This window comes from Prionailurus bengalensis, chromosome E4, assembly GCF_016509475.1.
Source record: "Prionailurus bengalensis isolate Pbe53 chromosome E4, Fcat_Pben_1.1_paternal_pri, whole genome shotgun sequence".
Classification (NCBI taxonomy): domain Eukaryota; kingdom Metazoa; phylum Chordata; class Mammalia; order Carnivora; family Felidae; genus Prionailurus; species Prionailurus bengalensis.
In genome coordinates, this window is record NC_057360.1 from 57,119,931 (window position 1) to 57,142,985 (window position 23,055).

The 23,055-nt window shown below is 41.6% G+C and overlaps 1 protein-coding gene across 7 annotated transcripts in view; it reads right to left on the reverse strand.

The window, feature by feature from the left end:
* Positions 1 to 23,055, reverse strand: part of RAB3GAP2 (RAB3 GTPase activating non-catalytic protein subunit 2) — a 103,143-nt gene that overhangs the window by 66,227 nt on the left and 13,861 nt on the right. For 4 of the 7 annotated variants that reach the window (XR_006295370.1, XR_006295372.1, XM_043568227.1 and 1 more), the window contains exons 2-3: positions 16,346 to 16,410; positions 115 to 250 (exon numbers count right to left, since the gene is read on the reverse strand). Coding sequence is in view for 4 of the 7 variants with exons in the window: in XM_043568227.1 (XP_043424162.1) it covers positions 115 to 250; positions 16,346 to 16,410 (201 nt within the window). In the remaining 3 variants the exon portion in view is untranslated. The remainder of the gene's footprint in view (positions 1 to 114; positions 251 to 16,345; positions 16,411 to 23,055) is intronic. The other 3 variants (XR_006295371.1, XM_043568228.1, XM_043568226.1) reach the window with 1 other exon arrangement.

Sequence of the window (23,055 nt, forward strand, 5' to 3'; positions counted from 1 at the left end):
ACGCCACCATATAATGCATACAATGTAAGTAACATTTTTTGTTTCTAGCTAACCCATTTCCGTCCTATTCTATGCATTAAAATAAAAGGCACTAAAAATAATAAGAGTACTTACGCACTAGAAAAACAGCTTTTTGCTCTCGAGCTATAACCATAAGATCATTGGTCGGAGATAAGGATAAAACACAGTCTTGCAGCCAGGAAGTTTTTTGTGCTTTGCAAGTATTTCCTTCTTCTTCCTGTGGGTAAAACTTCAATTACAGTGTATGTAAAAATATTGAGAGTACTGCATCTCGGCTTATCTGCCTTGAGGAACAAGGGGGAAGAAAAAGGGATAAAGAAATCTTCCTATTTCTTTTTAAAAGTCTCAATAATATTCCTTATCAAAACACGTCAAAGATGACCAATAAATAAAATATCCACTACAAACAAATCTCAGTTTTGAATATTAATGCAGACAGTTTTAACATAAGCACATATAAACTAGTAAGACATTAAAAGAATGTCATACAGAGATCATTCCAAGAATGACTCACTGTTAGAAGCTTTACTGAATAATCCAATTCCAGAGAGACAGCTAACATATCTGCAGCTACACGGCAAGGAAAAAATTCTCTGCTGTTTATGTTGTAGGGTCTGTAAATGTACTGGATAAATTTGATACTTTTTCCTTCATTTGAATTGAAAGATGTTTTTATTTTTTATTGAAAAATTACTTAAAATATAATTAAAAAGAGGAAAATCCCCATGGTTAAGAATTCGAAGGATCTAAAATGGTCTTCTCACTAAGATGGTCTCTCTCACACTCTAGAACTCTAGCTGCCTATTTACTTTGGAGACAACCAGTGCAGTGAGGGTGTATTTCCAGGGATGCTTTATGCACATACAAGCAAATACATTAGTCTCCTTTACCTTCTCTTATACAGATAGTAGCACACTACACACACAGTCCTCTATACTTTTTTCCTCTTAACGTATGCCTGAGACTTCATTCCCCACAAAGTTTTTCTTAAGGTTGCATAATACTCCACTGTAGAGATACACCATGATTTATTTCACCAGTCTCCTATTAATGGGCATCTGTGATGTCTACACTCTTCTGCTGCTACAAATGATGATACAGCAAATAACTTCATACACTTGTCAGTTTGTGTGGGAGCATATTAGCAGGATAAATTCCTAGAAGTGAAATTGCCAGGTCAAAGGTAATCTGTATTAGTAAATTTGCTATCTAAATTGTGTTCCACAGAGGTAGTATTAATTTATTTTTTTTTTCAACGTTTTTTATTTATTTTTGGGACAGAGAGAGACAGAGCATGAACAGGGGAGGGGCAGAGAGAGAGGGAGACACAGAATCGGAAACAGGCTCCAGGCTCTGAGCCATCAGCCCAGAGCCTGACGCGGGGCTCGAACTCACGGACTGCGAGATCGTGACCTGGCTGAAGTTGGACGCTTAACCGACTGCGCCACCCAGGCGCCCCGGTAGTATTAATTTATAATCTGACCAGCAAGTTTTGAAAGTGCTTGCTTCCCCACAGACTTTTCAAAAGATGCTTTAACTCTGGATCTCCGTCAATGCAACAGACGACAAATGCTACCTCAGTATACTGCCTTCTTATTAATGAGAACAGTCATTTTCTCATATGCTTAAAAGTCTTCTCTATGAATGGTCTGTTCCTTTCCTTTACACATTTCCTGATGGGTTGCTACTCCTTTTCTCATTTATTTGTATATATTGTTTACATACAAAGAAAACTGGCCTTTTTTTTTTTTTTAACCTTTATTTATTTTTGAGAGAGAGAGAGACAGAGCATGAACGGGGGAGGGGCAGAGAGAGAGGGAGACACAGAATCGGAAGCAGGCTCCAGGCTCTGAGCCGTCAGCCCAGAGCCCGACGCGGGGCTCGAACTCACGGACCGCGAGATCGTGACCTGAGCTGAAGTCGGACGCTTAACCGACTGAGCCACCCAGGCGCCCCAAAACTGGCCTTTTGAACATAAGAGTTGCAATAGTTTTTCCCAGTCAATATGGTAGTTTAATGTGTTCTATGTAGACATTTTTTAATGTTATGCAGCTAAATTTTCGATCTATTCTTTTTGGTTTCTAAGCTTTCAAAGCTTTACTCAAACCCACCCAGTGGCTCTCAGCCTGAACTAAACAGCAGGACATGGGGAGAGAGGGGATGACACGTAGGCTGTTCGTGCTTTCTTCTTAATCTACACATTTATACTTTTTTTAAACTTAGCAAATAGGAATCATGTAGATTTCTGGAAAAGTTCCTTGTTTTATTAAAGTTCTACTTTTCTAAGGAATTCTGCTACCCGGTTTGGTGTTCTTAATGTGTACTTTCCTATATGTAAATTAGGGGGAAAATTCAACCCCTAAAGACGAAAAGTAACATAGCAAAGGCTAGTTGTAGTTTGCCTCTCTCTGGGCCCACAACTGCTGCTGTAGAATACAGTCTCTGCTTAGGCAGCGCACACCCAGGACTCCTCAGCGCGGCTCAGCTATAGCTGAAGACAACCCCGCCCTGGGGTTCCCTCCCCAACAACTGAGATTCCAACTGTACCAACTTCGAGGTGCAGGACTTTTCAAGTGATGGAGCATCTCACCTTCAGCCAGGCCGCTAGAAGCAGGGTGAGTCACACGGGCATGTTTGGGTACTGTGATAAGAAGTCAGGGGTGCCTAAAACTCTGACTTTAAAATTTCCATCTTAGTGCAATAAAAAAGAATCAAAACGTCGTTCCAGAGATGTGATACAGTCCTAATCTTAGCAAATTCTATACAAACAGGTTTCTTCCTTTTATTACACTCCCAAAATGAGGTTCAAACAACAGATCCTGAAAATCTTCTAAAAGTTACTTCGCACTAAGGCACATTAGGGGCGCCTGGGTGGCTCAGTCGGTTAAGTGTTCAACTCTTGACTTCAGCTCAGGTTATGATCTCACAGTTCAGGAGACTGAGCCCCACGTTGGGCTCTGTGCTAACAGCTCAGAGCCCGCTTCAGATTCTCTTTCTCTCTTTCTGCCCCTCCCTGGGGTGTGTGCATATGCGTGCACTCTCTCTCTCCCAAAATAAATAAACATTTTTTTTTAAAACCACATTATTTCTTTTTCATGTTTATTTGTTTTGAGAGAGAGAGAGAGAGAGAGAGAGAGAGAGAGAGAATAAGTGGGGGAGGGGCAGAAAGAGGAGGAGAGAGAGAATCCTAAGTAGGGTCCATGCTGTCAGAGGCCAACATGGGACTCTCTCTCACAAACCAGGAGATCATGACCTGAGCCGAAATCAAGAGTCGGCTGCTTAACTGACTGAGCCACCCAGGAGCCCCCAAAGCACATCATTTCTATGTTTCTGTCCTACGTTTTCAAAATAATGCCACTAACAAGGATTAGACCTACGTGTTTATATTTGCTGAAAAGACAGAGTAAAAGAAATTCAAAGATGGAAGGATTTAAAAGCTAACTGATTCAAAACCTCATTTTATAATAAAGAAAACAGAGTCTCAGGGAGGAACAGAATCCATGTTGGAGCCCAAACTAGAACCCATGCCTCCTGACATTTAATTCAGGTGGTCTTCCCATTTCATCACCCTGCCCGGTCATCCTGGGGTACAGCTGTTAACGGCCCTCCGAGAAGATGGGTCTTCCCCTGGGATCTGACTCTACTCTCCTAGTCGACGAAAGCCTTTTCTCAAACGATTACTACTACTTATCGCTTTACCCCAGGCCAACCTTCCCACAGTTTTTGAACCGATTTGGAACCGCAGGGCACTACTTGAACATGTGAGCCAGTATACCCTAGAGATATCTCTCTAGGCCTTCCTTCAAAACTACTTCCCCTCTCATTTCTGTCTTTCTGTGCCCAGTGCCAGGTCCTTTCCCTCCATCCTGTTCTATTACCTTCTCTCAAACTTACTGCTACCTATTTATTCTCTGCTACCTGTTTATTCTGTGATGGTACTTGTCTCACACTAGACTCCAAGCCTTCTAATTGGCCAAGCCTGTGCCTGATAGGACTCCTCAAGTCCACACGTCACACAGCCCACTGACACACAGACAAGTGGATAACGGCATTCCCATGCCTCCTTTCTTATATTCATAAAGATAATAGAATAACCCAGAAATCACTCTTACACATCAAACTCTACATCAACAAACAGCCGATTCAAAGCTAGCATCCTTAAGTAATAGTATCCTCAGTAATGTTTTCCCTTAAATAGCTCAAGATTCTGGCTGATATACCATACCCGTGGAAAACACAAGTTAGAAAGATGTAAAAAGGGACAAAGTACTACCCTCTTAGTTGAGCCTAGAGCTCAGCTCTGTCCGCCACCATCCCAGCAAATGGACAAGCGATCCCAGAAGCAAGCATGAATTCTGCCCTGCAAGAACTAACCAAGATGAAAGTTTGGGAAACATACCACTTACTTGGAAACAAATTCAGAGAAACTACTCCACTGGCTACCTGCCTAACCCTGCTTCGCCATCTCATAAATGTGCCTATCTAGTAATATGAAGCCAGAAAAAGAAACTTCACGTGAATTAGCAGTCTAGTTTCCGGCATTTCAAACATTTTCAGGTTTTACTCCAAGAGGGAGAAAACCAAGCTCTGTCACTGTTCACTGCATTTTCTTTTCTAGGTCCTCTTTACCTCTCCATCTTTCCTTATGACACAGATCTGCCCTGTTTGTCAGGGCAGAGGGGGGCATGTACAAGCAGGAGTTCTACATTCTAAAAACAGGTTAGAAAATACTATCGTATGATTATATTACATAACATTATCATCATTAGGGTTTGATATGCCCTAAAATTCTAGATCTCAAGTCTTGCTGCTTGGGCATGATACTAGCTTGCCATGAAATGCACGGCAGTGAGCTCTTAGTACAAGCTCAGTGGCTTCTGGATGTGGAGTCACACAGGGCGGGGGGAACATGGGGGAGCATCTCGACCTACAGAACCACAAGCTCCTGGTCATGTGTAAATCCAAAGACATTCTTTGTCCCTAAGACACAGTATTCGAGGTTAGCAGACTGAAGATTAAAAGCCTCTAAGGACAGTAACCAAAAATGAATCATATCCTTAAAATTACCAACAGAGGTAAAGATGCATTGTTTCCTCATAACTAGGTGTTTCTCTATAAGCCTAATTAGCCATTTATTTTGCCAAACAGTGTAAACTGTGCCAGAATATTAGGAAGTAAATCTAAAAACTGAAAGCCACCAGGAGGGCGGGAGAAGAGACCTCATGTAAATCAAATTTCTTTCAATAAACCCTCAACCTCAAAAAGAAAAAACAAATCTCCAGGTAAATCAGGATGGTGCATCAACAATGAACATGCTATCTACAAAGGCAAATACAGAACTGAAGGATGGAAAAGTACGTGTCCTAAATTGTCCTACAATGTCTGCTACGTTGTACCCAAGCAATGTGGCGTGTCGAAATCAGGTCACAGTACCGTGACATTTCTTCCCACAATAAAGAAATCTTTCCACACCATTGTGAGTAGAGGACAGCAGGCCTATCAAGAAGTGTTTGGCACTGATGTGACTTTAGGTTCGGTCACTTAACTCCAGGGAAGAGAGCAGCCATGGTCCTGGTGATTTGGAAGATGTTCACTGCAACATTTGCCACTCACTATGTGCCAGAATCTGGGTTAAATGCTTTACACGTAAATCTTAATTCTCACAGTAACTCTACGAAGGTATGTTAGTACCCCAGTTTTGAGACGGAGAAACAGATACTTATCAAGATAACCCCCCTTCCCGGGTCACACAGTTGGGGCAGAGATAGGAACCCAGGCTTCGGAGTTCCCCTGTGCCGCTCCCACACGACACTGCCGAGGGAAGCTGGTCCCCTCTAAGCACATCTGCAACAGCACCTTTGATTCCTGCCTGCTCCGCTGCTCTCCTCGCTGTTGACACTGGGAGTGACCAGGCAGAATGACTGACGCTGTGTCCAGAACTAAAGGGATGAAGAGAAGCTCTACCCCACTTGCTGGCTAAGAGGCGAGTGCCCCTCAGTGACGGAAGAAGTAAAGAAGGAGGGACGTGGATCAAGTGAGGTCGAACCTAATCCAATTCAGCCACTTGGTTGACTACGGTGACCTTTTTTGCAAAGGCTTGTCACGTATTTAATAATCTTGTTCAACTAGTCTCTTTTTAAAGAGAGCCAAGAAATAGTCCTGTCCCATTCAATGTAATTAAACATTGAATGAATGGACATATTGAGAGTCTTTATCAAATTAAAAAGGTCACGAACGCTGCAATAAATGCTAAGAAGTATGAAATTAAGCTTTGCCTTGAAAGTACTCAAACCTTACTGGGTGGTTTAACAGCTCACTCCGGGCTTCTCAGCCTCAGCAACTCTGACACTTCGGGCTGGAACTTCTTTACTGGAGGGGCCGTTCTGCGCACTGCAGATACTGAGCAGCACCACTAGCCTCTACCCACCAAATACCCACAGCAGTTCCCAGTTGGGACAACTAAACCCTGCCGAATGTCCCCTGCAGAGCAAAATGTTATGAACCACTGATTTAGCTGAATAAGAAACACACTGTAAAGTTGTTTTTTTTTTTTTAATTACCATGGGATCAACACCCTCCCTCACCCATGTGCCATAATCTCTCCCGGCCGGCTGACGGGATTACACAATTGTATAAAGGAAGAGAAGGAGCCATAGAGACTATGTGACTCAAAATCCTCATTGTCCAGAAAAGGAAACCAAGGCTTGGAAAGAATAAATGGATTGTCACTAACCACACGAATGCCACAGGTAATAAATTTAAAGTAATACACATTCATACAGTCCTTGGACACTTTACCTGGCAGGTCTGGTTCCCTACCTCTAAAATCGGGGACTGGACGAATAGTCCAGATAAGGGGGAAGAACGAGGCAACGGTCTATGGGTCAGAACCCCTGAGGATGTCCAGATCCTCGATGTCTTGCACCTTTCTCCCTGCCTTGATCTATCCCACACAACACACTACAGAAGGGCTGCCCACTTCCACGTGCCAGCGCTGTATTAGGACAGAAAGACAAGAGCAAAGAGAATTCTCGGGCTTCACGTTCTTCCCTCCTCTGGGGAAGACAGAGGGACAAGTACACAGTAGTCAGACAAGGGGGCATGGGAGGGTCACCAGACCAGACTGGGGCTGGCAGGGTGGAGTGTCAACAACAACACAAAAACCCTCCTAATGGAAATAACTCCTAAGCTAAATCCTGCAGAGAGAGTAGAAGGTAGCCAGGTTGGGGGCAGCAGGAGAGAGGAAGAGAAGGTGGACGTTCCTAGACTATTTCCGCACCCTAGTTCTCTAGAAAACCATGAATTCAATATATTTGAAGGCCTACAGGCAACAGAGCCAGCAAGGGGTTGCTGTCACGGACAAGTCCAACAGTGTGAGGTAAGAGGGTCCACTGCAGCAGCAGACAGGTGATGAAGAACTTCCGTCTACTGTGCTGAGGTACTTACACTTGATCTTGAGGACACGGGCGGTCACTGAAGGAGTTTCTGAGCAGTGAAACGAGCTGGTCAGATCTGTACTCTTTCTCAAGTGTGCACATATTTTAAACTTTAAAAAAAAACCTTCAAGATGTAAGGCAGATACAAAGGTGACTAGCATTTGCTTGTGATAGGAAAAAAAACAAAAAAAAAACCAAAGAACAAACAAAAACTATATGTCCCTCAACAGGAGTATGGTTAAATAAATCTCAGTACGTCTACACAATGAGATATTCAGCATTCCTTTAAAAGAACTAGATGATTTATATCTGCAGATATGAAAAAACCTCCAAATTACATTAACCAGAAAAACAAAGAGGGAGAACATGAAACCCACAAAGACTTTCCGGTAAGAGAGAAATAAACAAGGGGCGCCTGGGTGGCTCAGTTGGTTGAGCGATTGACTTGATTTCAGCTCAAGTCATGATTTCATGGTTTGTGAGTTCCAGTCCCCCATCAGGCTCTGTACTGACAGTACGGAACCTGTTTGGGATTCTCTTCTCTGCCCCTCCTCCATGTGTACTCTCTCTCAAAATAAATAAAAGAACTTTTTTAAAAAAGAGAGAGGGATAAATACATGAATTTTCCCCTTACTCTCCCCAGTGCCCTCAACCCTACTAAAAACAGCAGTTACAGAGTTTGCTTAAAGGTAAAGACCAGGAAGGGCAAAAAGAATGAGAGGAGAAAAGCCACTAGAAAGGAGAAGGGCAGGTGCCAACAGATTTCACAGTCCCTAGAACTGACCACAGGCTTAGGAACCGGTACCAGGTCCCTCGGGAAAGGAGGGCAAAGATGCGGCTCAAGTCTGGAGGCCTCGCCGAACGTGTGTTTGAGCAACAGTCATGTTTCCTGACCCCTCCCCCCCACTGCCCAGGCAGATGGCTGTCCCACCCTCCCCAGCTGAGGACCACGGGCCCATCACTAAGCCAAAATGTACAAGCTACCCTACAGGAACGCCTGAGGAGTACAGATTTGAAATGAAATTAACCAACGGTAAGCAAGAGCAGGAAAAAGTGGTGGCTGCTGTGACGGGGAAACTAAAGGCAGCTCTCCTTCAAACATTTAGGCATAAATAAGGCCACCGAGACAGAGCCTGGACTACTTGTTGACCTGTGGCCAAAGACTGAGGAACAACTTTATGTTCACCTTTCATTACTGGCAAACAATCTTTTAGCTGCACTTTTCACACTAACAGACCAACTCACCAGAATCTATTAAAAACAAATCAATGGCCATATAGGTCAAAAGTTCTGAAGCCCCCAAAGAGGCCAAGGGATTTTAGAAACAGGCAGGAGGAATAGCAGAAAGAAGGACTGAGTTACACTGAAAGCCATGAGCTAGACCCAGGTTTTTGAACTTTAGGACAACTGACATTTTGGGCTAGAAAATTCTTTTAGAATGCTGTCCTGCGTAAAGTGTTTAGCAGCGTCCCTGTCCTCTACCACCTTAGATGCACCTTCCCCCAAGTTGTGACAACCTAAAATTTCTCTCGACAGTGCCAAATATCTCCCAAGGGGACAAAATCACCTCCAATTGAGAATCACTAGGCTAGACCCAGCATGTAGTAACGTTAACAGGAAGGTCATTGGCAAAATGAGTGTTTCTAAGAGTCAAACACCAAAATCTCAATGAGAGCCCACCTTAGTAAGGAGAACCTCTGTAGCCATTTCCCCTTTTGTAAAAGAACCTAAAACATAAACTTGGTATAACGTGGGTGCTCTCCTCTGCCTGTGGCCAATCTGGTGCTTAGGTCTCTTATGCGGTGGGTGACTCCAGAGTCTAATGACACTAAAATAAGGCAAAATATTTTCCAGTATTATCCCAGATTATTAATGTTCTAAGAATCTCTAATCAGGTCATGCTATATCCAATTTCTCAGCCTATAAACAAACATTTCTCTGGGGCCCTCTCTCTGGCCAGCATGCATTCATTTCTTGTTAATCTGCTAAATCAAATTGTAAACTGTACTACACCACTTTCTGTAAAACAGACAAAACACATTCCAAAGTGTCTTCTGAATGGAAATTTTCCACGCGTCCTACCTTAACTGAAGGCCTCAACCCAGCAGCTTCTGTGCTTCCTGAAACCATTGCCCTGCAAATCCTGGATTCTCTATTTCCTACCGTTTGGACTTAATACACCAATGAAGGAAAGCTTATTAAATCTGCCTTAAAATTAAACCTTGTCCAGCTTCTTCCTTAACTGCCTCCATTTCTATTACTGCATGAGGCTGAGCAAAATACCCCCCCTGATCACTTCTTTCCCAAAGCAAACAAATTATAATCTAAACTAAAAGCCCTTGTAACCACACTGTAGAAAATACAGCAAAGCTATTTACTATCAGAGGATCATTCACCGGTAGGTGTTACAGTATAACTATCTTCTTTTACTTTGGGCAAGTAGGAATCCCTTAAGCTTATTTTTTGCACTTGTACACAAAGAGTTATTTGGGGCATTTTTATAGACTCAATTGTGTCCTCTCAAATTTCCACGTTGAAGCCCTAATCCCTGATGGGAATGTTATCTGGAGATGGGGCCTTTAAGGGGGTAACTAAGGTTAAATGAGGTCAGAAGGGCAGAGCCTTAATCTGACAGACTGGTTATCCTTATAAGAGGAAGGGACACCATGACTCACTGCTCTCTCTTTGCACACAGAGGAAAGGCCAAGTAAGGACACAGTGAGAAGGTGGCTGTGTGCAAGCCAGGAAAAGGGGTCTCACCAGAAGCCAACTCTGACAGCCCCTTGAACTTGAACTTCTAGCTTTCAGAACTGTGAGAAAATAGGGGCGCCTGGGTGGCTCAGTCGGTTAAGCGTCTGACTTTGGCTCAGGTCATGATCTCACGGTCCGTGAGTTCGAGCCCCGTGTCGGGCTCTGTGCTGACAGCTCAGAGCCTGGACCCTGTTTCAGATTCTGTGTCTCCCTCTCTCTCTGACCCTCCCCCATTCATGCTCTGTCTCTCCCTGTCTCAAACATAAATAAACATTTAAAAAAAAAATTAAAAAAAAAAGAACTGTGAGAAAATAGATTTCTGTTAAGACCCCAAGTCTGTGGTATTCTGTTACAGCAGCCAAGTTGACTCACGTAGGCATGAAATACCTACACAAGAGATTTGTCCTCTAACGGAAGCTATCCTTAAAGTTCCTAAGCCCACCCATGTCACAAATGTATCCTTTCCTGAACATGGTGGCTACTGCTGATAAAGGGTATTAGAATATGCTTTCTTCACTGAGCCCTTATTATAGCGGACATCTCAGAATCACAGAAAGCTGAAGAGGCTTCTCCCATCCTTAAAAGAGCTTTGTCCACACTGGTGCCAAATCTTTCTGATTACAGAAACCCTTCCCTCTCTTCTGCCAAAAATAAGAACCTACTCTCAAAGAGCTGACAGACTTATGGAGATAAAAGCACCCCGAAGTTTATCGTTTTCTGCTGGACGCGCTAACAGCCAGCTGGCCTCCAGGCCGGCATTCGGTGCTCGTGGTGGCTGTTGCTGTGCTTTACTCTTAGCTACCCCACCTGTGGTTCATCTGCACACCACTGCAGCCCCCCTAAAGACCAAAACACAACACCTCTCCAGTGTCAGACTATTCTCCTCTGCTGTTCATAATGACCACAACCCAGTGGTGGAGAACGCTACCATTGTTTTTACAGTTACAGCACCTTGACGCAGCCATAAATTGATCGCAAGACTTGTCTCTTGTTCCAATACTGGTCTCAACTTCAATGTGGACAAGACCTACAAGTGAGACTCTCAGGAAAGGCAGGTTTTGAGTTTGTTGTCTGTTCCTTTTTTATTTTGTTTTGTTTTGTTTTATTTATTTTATTTTATTTTATTTTAGAAAGAGAGAGAGAGAGAGAGGGGGAGGGAGACAGGGGCAGAGAGAGAGGGAGGGAGGGAGGGAGAGACAGAAAGAGAGAGAATTAATCCCAAGCAGGCTCTATGTTATCATCACAGAGCCTGCTGCAGGGCTGGATCCCACAAACCGTGAGATCATGACCTGAGCTGAAATCAAGAGTCAGTCACTTAATCGAGGGCCACCCAGGTGCCCCTTGCTGTCTATTCCTAACAAGAGACAGTAGAAAGTTCCTTCTCCATTCTGACAAGGTGGCTACCTCTCTTACCTTCTACAGCATGCAATTCATATATCTGCAGAAATTTATTCTGATTCTTGTTATGCCTCTAAAGCTGGCTATGCCTTTGGAATTTTCATGATCCTAGACAGTAGCAGAAATAACACAAGTCTCTTACCTCAGTTAACATTTCCAACAGCCCTGGTATCAAACATTTTGCTCAGCAAAACCTCACCTCCTAGTGATGTTATGCATGGACAGTGACGATGCTGCAGTGTAAGGCAGCAATCACATCCTTTCGCCTGGCCATCCTGCCATTTTTGTTCTCACTACCGAACAGTCTCCCTTCACAAAGATGCTGTCTTACTTTAAGGACAGGATCCAAATTCAACGAAGCTCTGTTAAATACAGCAGGATCATTTTAACACCCAGGTAACATCTCAATGTCACTATCCTGGCCCACTTTTGTTGTCATTCAAATACCTTCTCCTTTGCCATGTGTATAAGATCCTGACAAGGCACAAGGGTTCAAAGGGGGATAATGAGAACAGTTAGGAATGACTTGTACACCCAAAATTGTCATCAACTGTCTCACTGGCCGTGTATGCCAAATCCACTGTGTGAGAAAATCAGTTAGGACAAAGAGAACAAGCTACCATCATCCACAAGGGCCATTTGTAAACAACCAATTTTATCCAAATGAAGAAATGTGCTACACGTAAGTTAATGTGTTTTGGACTGAGTAGAAACATATTTCAGCTTTTTACTGAAACAGTTAAAAGAAGTCTTACTCCTAAATTTAGGATAGCCTTACCAATAAACAGAAGTTGGCACGCCTTAACAGACGCAAAGAAAGTATAAGAATATACACACTCTAACCAGGCGATCATTGTTCACATCACCCAGAATCAGCTGGAACAGTGGCACATCAATATAAAATATTATAATATAAGCCGGCCCATGAAAAGTCATGAGTATGAGAGACACAACTAACTAATCAAAAGACCCACTACAACTTACTCCACAGAGCAGCAAAGGTGAGCTTTCTAAATCAGAAATAGTGTGGTTTCTGATCACATTTAGAATAAACTCCAGGGCCGCCTGGGTGGCTCAGTTAAGCGTCCAACTTCAGCGCAGGTCATGATCTCACGGTTCAGGAGTTTGAGCCCTGCATCGGACTCTCTGCAGTCAGCCAAGAGCCCGCTTCGGATCCTCCGGCTCCCTCTCTCTCTGCCCCTCCCCCACTCACACTTTCTCTCTCTCTCTCAAAAATAAACATTAAAATAAACTCCACAGGGCATCTGGATGGCTCAGTCAGTTAAGCATCCGACTTTGCCTGAAGTCATGATCTTGCTGTTTATAAGTTTGAGCCCTGCGTCAGGCTCTGTGCTGACAGCTCGTAGTCTGATGCCTGCTTCAGATTCTGTCTCCTCTCTGTTCCTCTCCTGTGCTCTCTCTCTCTCAAAATAGATAAACATTAAAAAAAAATTTTTAATAAAAAATAAAGATAATAAACTCCAAATTCATAAAGCCTTACATCAGGACTATTGCTTCTCTGACCCCAAATTGTAGCTTCGATCATTTTCTACTCTGGTACATTACAATGCCACAAGGAAGTACACACTTAGAGAAGGCACACTGTTACGTGAGCCAAAAAGCAGGGATATGACACACTATCAGTAAACTAACCCCCTTAATATTATCAGATTAATATTACATCTAATATTTAATATTAATATTAATACTTAATGTTACAGAAAATGTAACAGACACACAACTCTCCAACTATGTCATTCACTAGGAAAAATCCATTCCAGAAAGAACCAACTATGCCCCAGTAGACACAGTAAGATGTAGGCCTCTAGGTCTGTAAATACATACCATAACTCAGCACCAGCACCATTTTAGATGTTTAATAACAACTGTCCCAATGGAACCTCCCCGGAGATCACAAATGCGTGTGTCCACTTTAACGTGCAATGTCTGTGAGGTTTATTCCAGAAAACCTCAAACTTACTCAGGAGCTTGTCGTATTACTCACAACAGTCACTTTGCTATAGGTTTCTAGAAAACAAATACTGAATGTAGCCAACGCCACATGCAAAGTAGCTACCAGTCACACCGCCTCTTTCTGAGAGGTTCTCCAAGCACACCCATCTCCTCCTGAGAGGTTTACTCACGCGGTCATGCGGAGCCTCCAACCCTCTTTACACACACCCCCTCGCCTTTCTTTCCGCCCCCATAGTAGCTAATGAGACCTCTGGTGGATGCCCCATCAGAGGCAGCATTAAGAGGCAGGCTGACATCCCACGGAGTGGCCGGGTATAAATACTATGCCCCACCGTCTGCAAATGTCCTGTACTGGGTAGTGATGAAGAGACTCCATCAAATCCTCATATGAGCTCTGGGTGTGAAACAAAGAGGAGAGAAGAATCCAAGACAACCACAAATGAAAGACACAAATAACAGCCATGAAACAGTGTAGATCGTGAGTAAGCGGAAGCCAGTCGGTCTTGGTAAAAGCAGAGACAGAGTACAGCCGAGTCCCCATGATGACACCGCGCCAGAGGGGCAAGGAACAAGGTGTCTGTTTGCTGAAGTGATGGTGAAACAAGTTCCTCGAGCTGCATTACATCTTATTCAACACATCCCAATTCTCAGTAAGGCCTTCTGAACTGGTTTCCTGTTCTTAATCTCCCCACGGAGCTTTTCCACCAATTGGCATGACGTGGCAGGCTCCGCTTCCTACAACACAATGCTCTTCCATTTCTCCCTCAAACCTACTCTAGTTTTCCCCACCATCCATCCAGCTGCTCAAGCCAAACACCTGCTCAAGCCAAAAGCCAAAAGTAAGTTTTCTTTTTAGAAAGAAACTTACAGTGGATACTTTCAAACACTGCCAAAAATGAAGAGACTGGTACCTATCACCCGGCTTTAGGGAGTACTGACACCTTGCCAAGGATGTTTCATCTACTCTACATCACATCCCAGGATCACAGAAGTAAATCCTCGATTTTTTTCCCCTTTCATCCCTCACAACCAACTGAGAGCACAATCTTATTATCTCTAAACTTATCCTGAATCCATCACTATCTCATTTTCACTAATATCACCTTAGTGGAAGCCATCATCGTTTCCCAGCTACGCTACCACGACAGCTTCCTAACTGCTCTCCCTGCTTCTACTTTCGCTCCCTATTTCAACTTATCCCCAAAAGCAGCGAAGATGAATTTTAAAAGTGAGAAATCAGCGATGTGTGGTTTCCTATCACATTTACAATAACTCCACATTCACAAAGCCTTACATGAAGCCCGCCAATTTGTCTGACCCCATCTCATAGCCTCCAGTCCTGCCAAGCCGCACTGGCCTTCTTTATGTCCTCCAAACTCCAAGCCCAGTCCTGCCACAGGGCCTCTGCATGAGCTGTTGCCCTGGCCTGCAATGTTCTTTGCCAGATCTTCACGTCGCTGACTCCCTGTTGTCTTTCAGACCGCAGCTTAAATGTGGCATCCTCTAAAAAGCCTTCCTAGGCCACCCAAGCTATAGTAGTCACTTGATCACTTGCCATCACATCACCATTTGAATCCCCTACATAACTCTGATTACCACCATTTGATACTTTTATCTATCTTTTTGAAAAAAAATTTTCTCTCCCCATTAGAGTATAAGCTGCTAGAACAGGGATGATAAGAAGATCTACCCAATATATATGTTCATTCTTCTTTCTTCATAACAAATTGTAATTTTGTTCAGTCATGGGCCTCAGGAGACGTTGACCCTTTATCTTCCAACTCGAGGGAATGGTATGACCGACTGATGAAAAATCTACCCCCTGCCAGTGACTAGTTCAAAAATGAGGGTCTGGCCTTATTCTGGCCAAGAAGATACAGGCAAGGCTCGCTAGAGGTTTCTGAAAAAGTTGTTCCCTGCTCCTGTAAGAGTCTGTTTTCTCCCTCTGGTCATGAATGAAGAAACATGGTGCCACACTCCATCTAGAGAAAAACAATCTTTAGGATGAAGTCAGTACTGTATATGCAGAGGAGACAGAAGGAAAAAACTTAAGTCCTTGATGACATAGTTGAATCTCCTGATCAAACAACCTATGAGTCCATACTACCTCTGACTTCCTTCTATATGAGCTAATGAATCTCCTTGTTATTTAAGCCAGTTTAGGTTAGATTTTCTATTACTGATAGATGAAAATACATCCGGGACTTCCTCTACTTACTCATTGCTATACTTCCAGCATCTAGAAAAATGCCTAGCTTATGATGGGCACTTAACAAATATGTGTTGAATAAGTAGAGGAGTCTAAAATAATAACTAATCAAGGAGAAAGAATCCTAAAGCAGTTATTCTCCATTCAGCCTGCTTAGCTGGCTGACTTAAAGTCATTAAATCCTTAAGAAAGGTATCTACTTGGGGCGCCTGGGTGGCTCAGTCAGTTAAGCATCTGACTCTTGACCTCAGCTCAGGTCATGATCTTACAGTTTGTGAGATCAAGCCCCCCATCGGGCTCCATGCTGACAGCAGCACGAAGCCTGCTTGGGATTCTCTCTCTGTCCCTCCCCTGCTAACACGTGCACATGCTCCCTCTCTCAATATAAATAAATATACCTTAAAAATAAAAATATTTGCTTAAGTACTATTAAGTAAGCATAAAGATGTCCTTGACAAAGGTTTTCAAATGTCGACCTAACACTGGAATGTGTCACCACCATTACAAAAGGAAAATGCCACTTTCAAAAAGCATGCATACATTTATAAAGACTTACAGGTTCTTGGGGTTCTGTTTCTTCCCATGCTCCCCAACCATCATCTTCCCAGCTTGTTGATTTACCTATTATTAAAAAAGATGAAAAGAGCTTACATGAAACAAAGAGCTTAACAATATTTTTAAAAACATTTCTCTAAACATAATAGAACACCTGATATATACATATAAATACATATTATATAAATATAATGTTGGCATTAAGGAAGAAAAAGGTAAACTATACAATGGCAAAATTTTGCTGTACATAATAATTAGGAAACATTCGGGCTGAATTTCCAAATCTATGTAGAACTGTGCAAGTTATTTGGATGTTAAGATACTGGATATCAAGTTTCCACATTTAAACCAAACCACAAAGGTGAATTTTAAAAATCTTTAAAATTACAAATATTTGTTGCTCAGACATGAGACAAATTAAATGCACACAGTGACAAAAAACACACCTAACGTTTCACACGGATACCTTAATGTAACTTTTTTTTTAATAAAACAAAGTATCAATGAAAAAAACTGAATTTTGAAACAAGAGGTCTATAATTTCTGATATTTTCTGACACTCTGTGATTTCCTTCACATGAGAACATTCGCTCAGATTAAAATAGGATGTTCAAGAAACACCGCAACAAGGAATTAAAATCTCAAAAAGGTATGGAGAGTATCTTTGAATTTATCTCTTATGATATATCACATCAGAAGAAATAAAACTATTACTTTTGAGCAACTATTCGGAGACAAACATTTTATATATGTTACCTCAAACTAAATTAAAAAACAGATAAAGTTCAAAGAAAACGTGAAAAGAGCAGGCAGTTGCATAACTATAAACTTAGGCCCCAGAACGAGATTGCCTAGGTTCACATCCTGGATCTAGGACTTACCAGCAAGTTAGCCCATATTTGCAAACTTTACTTGTCTCTGTAAAAGCATGGAAATCAGAAGTGCTTACTATCTCGTCAGATTGCTATAAGGATTTAAATCAAATAGCATACTAAAATCCTCAGTGCCTGACACATAGTAAGTTCTCAATGCTAATCATCAAGATTTAGTTATTAAAATACTACAAAATATAAACAAAATATTGTATTTAAACCAGTCAAGCTTCTTATTTCTAGCAAAGAATCATTTTAAAAGATGGGACTAGACCAGATTCCTAGGATGCTTACAGTGGGAAGGACGCATATACAACATTCAATTATATATAAGGTTTTAAAAGTTGCTAAACTCAATTACATATAGATGATAAGAAAGTAACAGTCTGGTACCTGGAATCATGGCTCAATTAGCTTTGTGATAATATTCTCATCTTTGGCACTGAAATATCAGGTAACTACTTCCTAATTGCCAAGCACATTCCTAGCCATGTTATAAGTCCTAAAGCAGCACTATCATTTGATTAACACTGCATAGCTTGTAGAAGATCTCCACATACACGTCAAATAAACAACTGAACAAATGCTCTGTTAAATACCACGTGCATGTGCCATGCCCTGTACTGGGAACAGAGAAAAATTCAAACATATTCCTTGTCCTTAGAGGATTTGTGACCCAATGCAGACAAACACATAACTATAGTACATGGTGAGTGCCGTAACAACTACTTAATATAAAAAAGAGGAGATGGCGAGAGAGATGTCACAAAATGCAGGGAGGAGTCACCGTAGGTCTTTCAAGAGCAGCCAGGAATTTTTCAAATTTACTTGAAAAAAAAAAAGGTTAACATGAGCAAAGGCAAAAAGAGGCAACTCACATATAGGGGTTATCACATAACAACTAACATATTCAGATTTCTATGTGTCTAAGTGCTTTATAGACATTAATTGATTTACACATGCCAAGGACTCTTTATCGTCCCTTTACTACAATGAGAAAACCAGATGACTTAGTTTATATAGCTTGACCAAGATCACAGAACATTAAGTGGTGGAGTGGGGTTTGAAACCAGGGCTCCTGGAGTTCTAAAGCCCACGCTCACACATATTCTGCTATACTTACTCTCTACTCTCCTATGGCTTATGAAGGAGCATAAAAACTAGGAAACATGGGGCTTACAGTTAAGGCCAAAAAGCAAGATGACATATTATTTTAAATTTTTTTTAATGTTTTATTTATTTTTGAGAGACAGAAACAGAGCATGAGCAGGGGAGGGGCAAGGAGAGAGGGACACAGAATCCAAAGCAGGCTCCAGGCTCCAAGCTGTCAGCACAGAGCCCGATGCAGGGCCCAAACTCCGAAACTGTGAGATCATGACCTGAGCCGAAGTCTGAGGCTTAACCGACTGAGCCACCTGACATATTATTTTAAAACAGAAACATTCTTGGGGCACCTGGGTGGCTCAGTCGGTTGAGCGTCCAACTTCGGCTCAGGTCATGATCTCGCAATCTGTGGGTTCGAGCCCGCAGCTCAGAACCTGGAGCCTGCTTCGGATTCTGTGTTTGCCTCTCTCTCTCTCTGCCCCTCCCCCACTCATGCTCTGTCTCTCTCTGTCTCAGAAATAAATAAACATTAAAAAAAATTGAATGCATAAAATGGAAACATTCCAAAGGGGTGCCTGGGTGGCTCAGTCGGTTGAGCGTCCAACTTCGGCTCAGGTCACGATCTCACGGCTCACGAGTTCGAGCCCCGCATCGGGCTCTGTGCTGATGGCTCAGAGCCTGGAGTCTGTTTCCGATTCTGTGTCTCCCTCTCTGCCCCAACCCACTCGCATTCTGTCTCTGTCTCTCTCAAAAATAAACATTAAAAAAAAACTTAAAACAGAAACATTCCCTTGATATCAAGATTTGGAAATTTTTTTCTAAATTGGAAAATTACAGTTTGTTCTTTGGCAATCTAATTCAGTTAGGCAATTTCTTTACTCTCCTAATTTTTCCATTAGACCAAAAACAATTGCCTTATTGTGGGCTGATGGCAACTAGGCCATCCCATCTACAGAGTTTTAGAAAATGCACTATTTTTCTTGTTCAAGAAAGGAAAGTACCTTGAAAAGCTTATCCCTCTAAAATCCATAATTCAATTTTAATACTGCTATAAAATGAATATATCGAAATACCGCAATCTCAGAAAGACCATGTATAATTGCAAACACATAATGGGGTCAGCTAATGGTTCACTCCCTCAGTCAGTCACTGATTCATTCAACAAACATGACATCTTTTGTGTGTTGGCCACTGTGCTAACTGCTAGAGACACAAAAGCAAATAAGCCTTCAAAGAGCTTAGTTTGGAAATTAAAAAAAAAAAAAAGCTTAGTTTGTGCACATAACTTCTGAACAAAACAATGAAAAATGTATTTCTCCTCCATACTGAAATAAAAAGCACCTGACTCAATTCACAAATGACTCATACAATCAAACACAAGACAGCAGCAATTTGGATTTCCTGCCCCTGCAGAGACCTGGTATCGCTTCATAGCAGAATCAGAAACATCCAGGAAGAGAAAGACCTTGACAAATTCTTTATACGAGATATTTGTGTTCATGAAGGTTTACCCATTTCTCGAGGCCCCTGATAGAAGTTTCTATTAACAAGAGGGGAAGGGGACTCAATCAGGCATCTCCCCCTATCGTAGGAATATATTTTCTAAAGAAGTCAGAGCTTAATGGAAGGTGAAACAGAACTATTACTCGGGAAGGTCAAAGATGTTTCTGAAGGTTGGTCTAGAATCCTAAGCCTATTTATAATACTGTAAGAAAATGAATTCTGATTCTCATCAACTCAAAAGTGGAAACCGTTTTTTTTTAAAGGGAGACATTTGGAAACTGGGTACTACCCTTATGGCTATTTCTACTCTGTGCCGGTGATGTAAATTTTGCAGCCTCCTGAAGTCTGCTGAAAATCATTTGATGCCATTTTGCAGAGTGCTGTCTGACGGCTATTGTCAGCTGTTAAAAAGTGTTGGAATCTTGCACTTCACTGAGGTTATTTCTTATGCCCTCAAACTGTGCAAGCAGGCCAAGCACATTCTTTAAAAAAAAAATGGTTTATATTAAAACAATATCTGATGAATGTCTAATCAAGTTGCCATTCAGGCGAATAATTTTGTTCAGGCAGTCTTTCCCTCTGGTAACTTTTCTATGAAGGCTGGTGTTCTACAAGTGATCCCGTAGTCAGCGTTTTTTAATTGATCCTTTAATCAGAGTTGTAGATAACAAAACCAACGTATTTAATATATTTAAGAACTGTGCACTATTCAGTGTCAATATGAAACATTACTATAAGACCTTAAGATCTATACATCCTATGTACTCATAATGAAATAACACTAACTTTTCATTATTACTTACTATAAAGAAAAGCTAAAAATCATTCACCATGATTGTCTCTTAGAATAAAGAGACAAAAATCTCCTATGGGGCAGGGTAATTTTAAAGAGACCCAAGCTGTGGTATAACTTAAGAGGTAAGCCAATTTAACAGTGTATTCTAGACTAAGGACACCAGAACATACAACTTCTTTAGGGTAGTCAGGGTCCAGTATGAAAATTCCAAACGCTCCACAATTCACCAAATCATTTAGCCATTGGCAATTACCTAGTTTGCTTACTAAGCTAAGTGGCACTCATTTTAGTCAAAGGCTACACTATAGATTATAAGGTCATTTTAAATGTTTTCCCCATTTATTAAATAAGTAGCAAACATCCAATCTTCAGAAAGCAAATCTTTAAATGACACTGTCAGCAACTGCCTATGCCTTTCATTATGCTAAAGTCTAATTCAACAAAATTGATCAGAAAATTAAGAAAATGGGATTCACATTCACTGCCTTATAAAATTAGAGTTACTGTCTCTTCTGCAGATTCCTCTCTCTAGGTAGCGCTGCAAGAGGTGAAAATAATGAATCAGGGATGACTGAAGTTCCAGGGATGGCCTCACCCTGCAAATCTGAAGCAGACCGTCCACGCATCACTCTCTGAGGAACACCGGCTTCAAAGATAAACTTTAATGCCAATCTAATCTGATCCTAATTATCCTTTTTTCCTTTGCCTGCCACCACCCTTCTATTCTCTCCAATTAGACTCTTCACTCATTGGTGGCCAGTCTTTAGCAGTGCTCTCCGATAAAAATATAATGGGAGCCACACATTCAATTTAAAATTTAGTAGCAGCCATATTTTAAAAGTAGAAGAAAACAGGTGAGATTTTAATATGTTATGTAATATAATATGGCCAACATACCACTTCAATATGTAATCAATGTTAAATTATTCAGAAGATATTTCGCTTTTTTCCCCCACACTAAATTTTCAAAATCTGATGTATATTTTACACTTAGAGCACATCTGTTCGGACGAGGCACATTTCAAGTGCTCAAAAGTTTATGTGGCTAGCAGCTACAATATGAGACAGCACAAATCTACAACAACTATTAGGTCTCTGGTGTCAAGTTGTCTGGGTTGGATACCCAGTTTTACCCCCTAAAGAGTTATATGACCTTAGGCAATTTATGTAATCTCTTACTGTCTCAGCTTCATCTTTAGCAAAATGGAGTGAGTAACTATATTTACTTCATCCTGTTGTTAGAATATAGGGGCGCCTGGGTGGCTCAGTCGGTTGGGCAGCCGACTTCGGCTCAGGTCATGATCTCGCGGTCCGTGAGTTCGAGCCCCGCAGCGGGCTCTGTGCTGACAGCTCAGAGCCCGGAGCCTGCTTCAGATTCTGTGTCTCCCTCTCTCTGACCCTCCCCCGTTCATGCTCTGTCTCTCCCTGTCTCAAAAATAAGTAAACGTTAAAAAAAAAAAAAAAAGAATATAGCGAAAGCACTAGGAACAGTGCTTAGCACATAGACACTCTTAACGGCTGTTAAAATTATCATTCTCCATCCAGTGGTATTTCAAGAGTGGCTCAATATTCACAAATCAATTAACACGATACATCACATCAATACGAGAAAGGGTAAAAGCCCTATCATTCCAATAGATGCAGAAAAAGCACGTGACAAAGTACAACATCTATTCATGATTAAAAACTCTCCACAAAGTAGGTTTAGAGAGACCACACCTCAACATAACAAAGGCCCTACAGAGAGAACCCAAAGCGAACATCATACTCAATGGGGAAAAAAGTGAGAACTTTTCCCCTAAGAGGATGTCCATTCTCACCATCTTTACTCACCATACTACTGGAAGTCCTAGCTACAGCAATTAGCATAATGAAATAAAGGTATCCAAACTGGTAAGGAAAAAGTAAAACTCTATTTGCAATTGACATGATACCATATATAGAAAACCTGAAAGACTCCACCAAAAAAGGACTACAACTGATAAATGAATTTCAGTATATTGATACAAAAATCAATATACAGAAATCTGTTGCATTTCTATATACTAATAATGAAGCAGCCAAAAGAGCAATTAAAGAAACAATCCTATTTAGGGGCACCTGGGTGGTTCAGTCGGTTAAGCGTCTGACCTCAGCTTAGGTTTGTGAGCTTGAGACCCACGTTGGGCTCTGTGCTGACAGCTCAGAGCCTGGAGACTGCTTTAGATTCTGTGTCTCCCTTGCTCTCTCCCTCCCTCCCTCCCTCCCTCAAAAATAAACATTAAAAAAAGTTTTTAAAAAATCCTATTTACAATTGCATCAAAAATAATAAGATACCTAGGAATAAACTTAACCAAGGAGGTGAAAGACCTGTACTTTGAAAACACTGATAAAAGAAACTGAAGATGACACAAAGAGAAAGATATTCCACGTGCATGAATTAGAAAAACAAATATT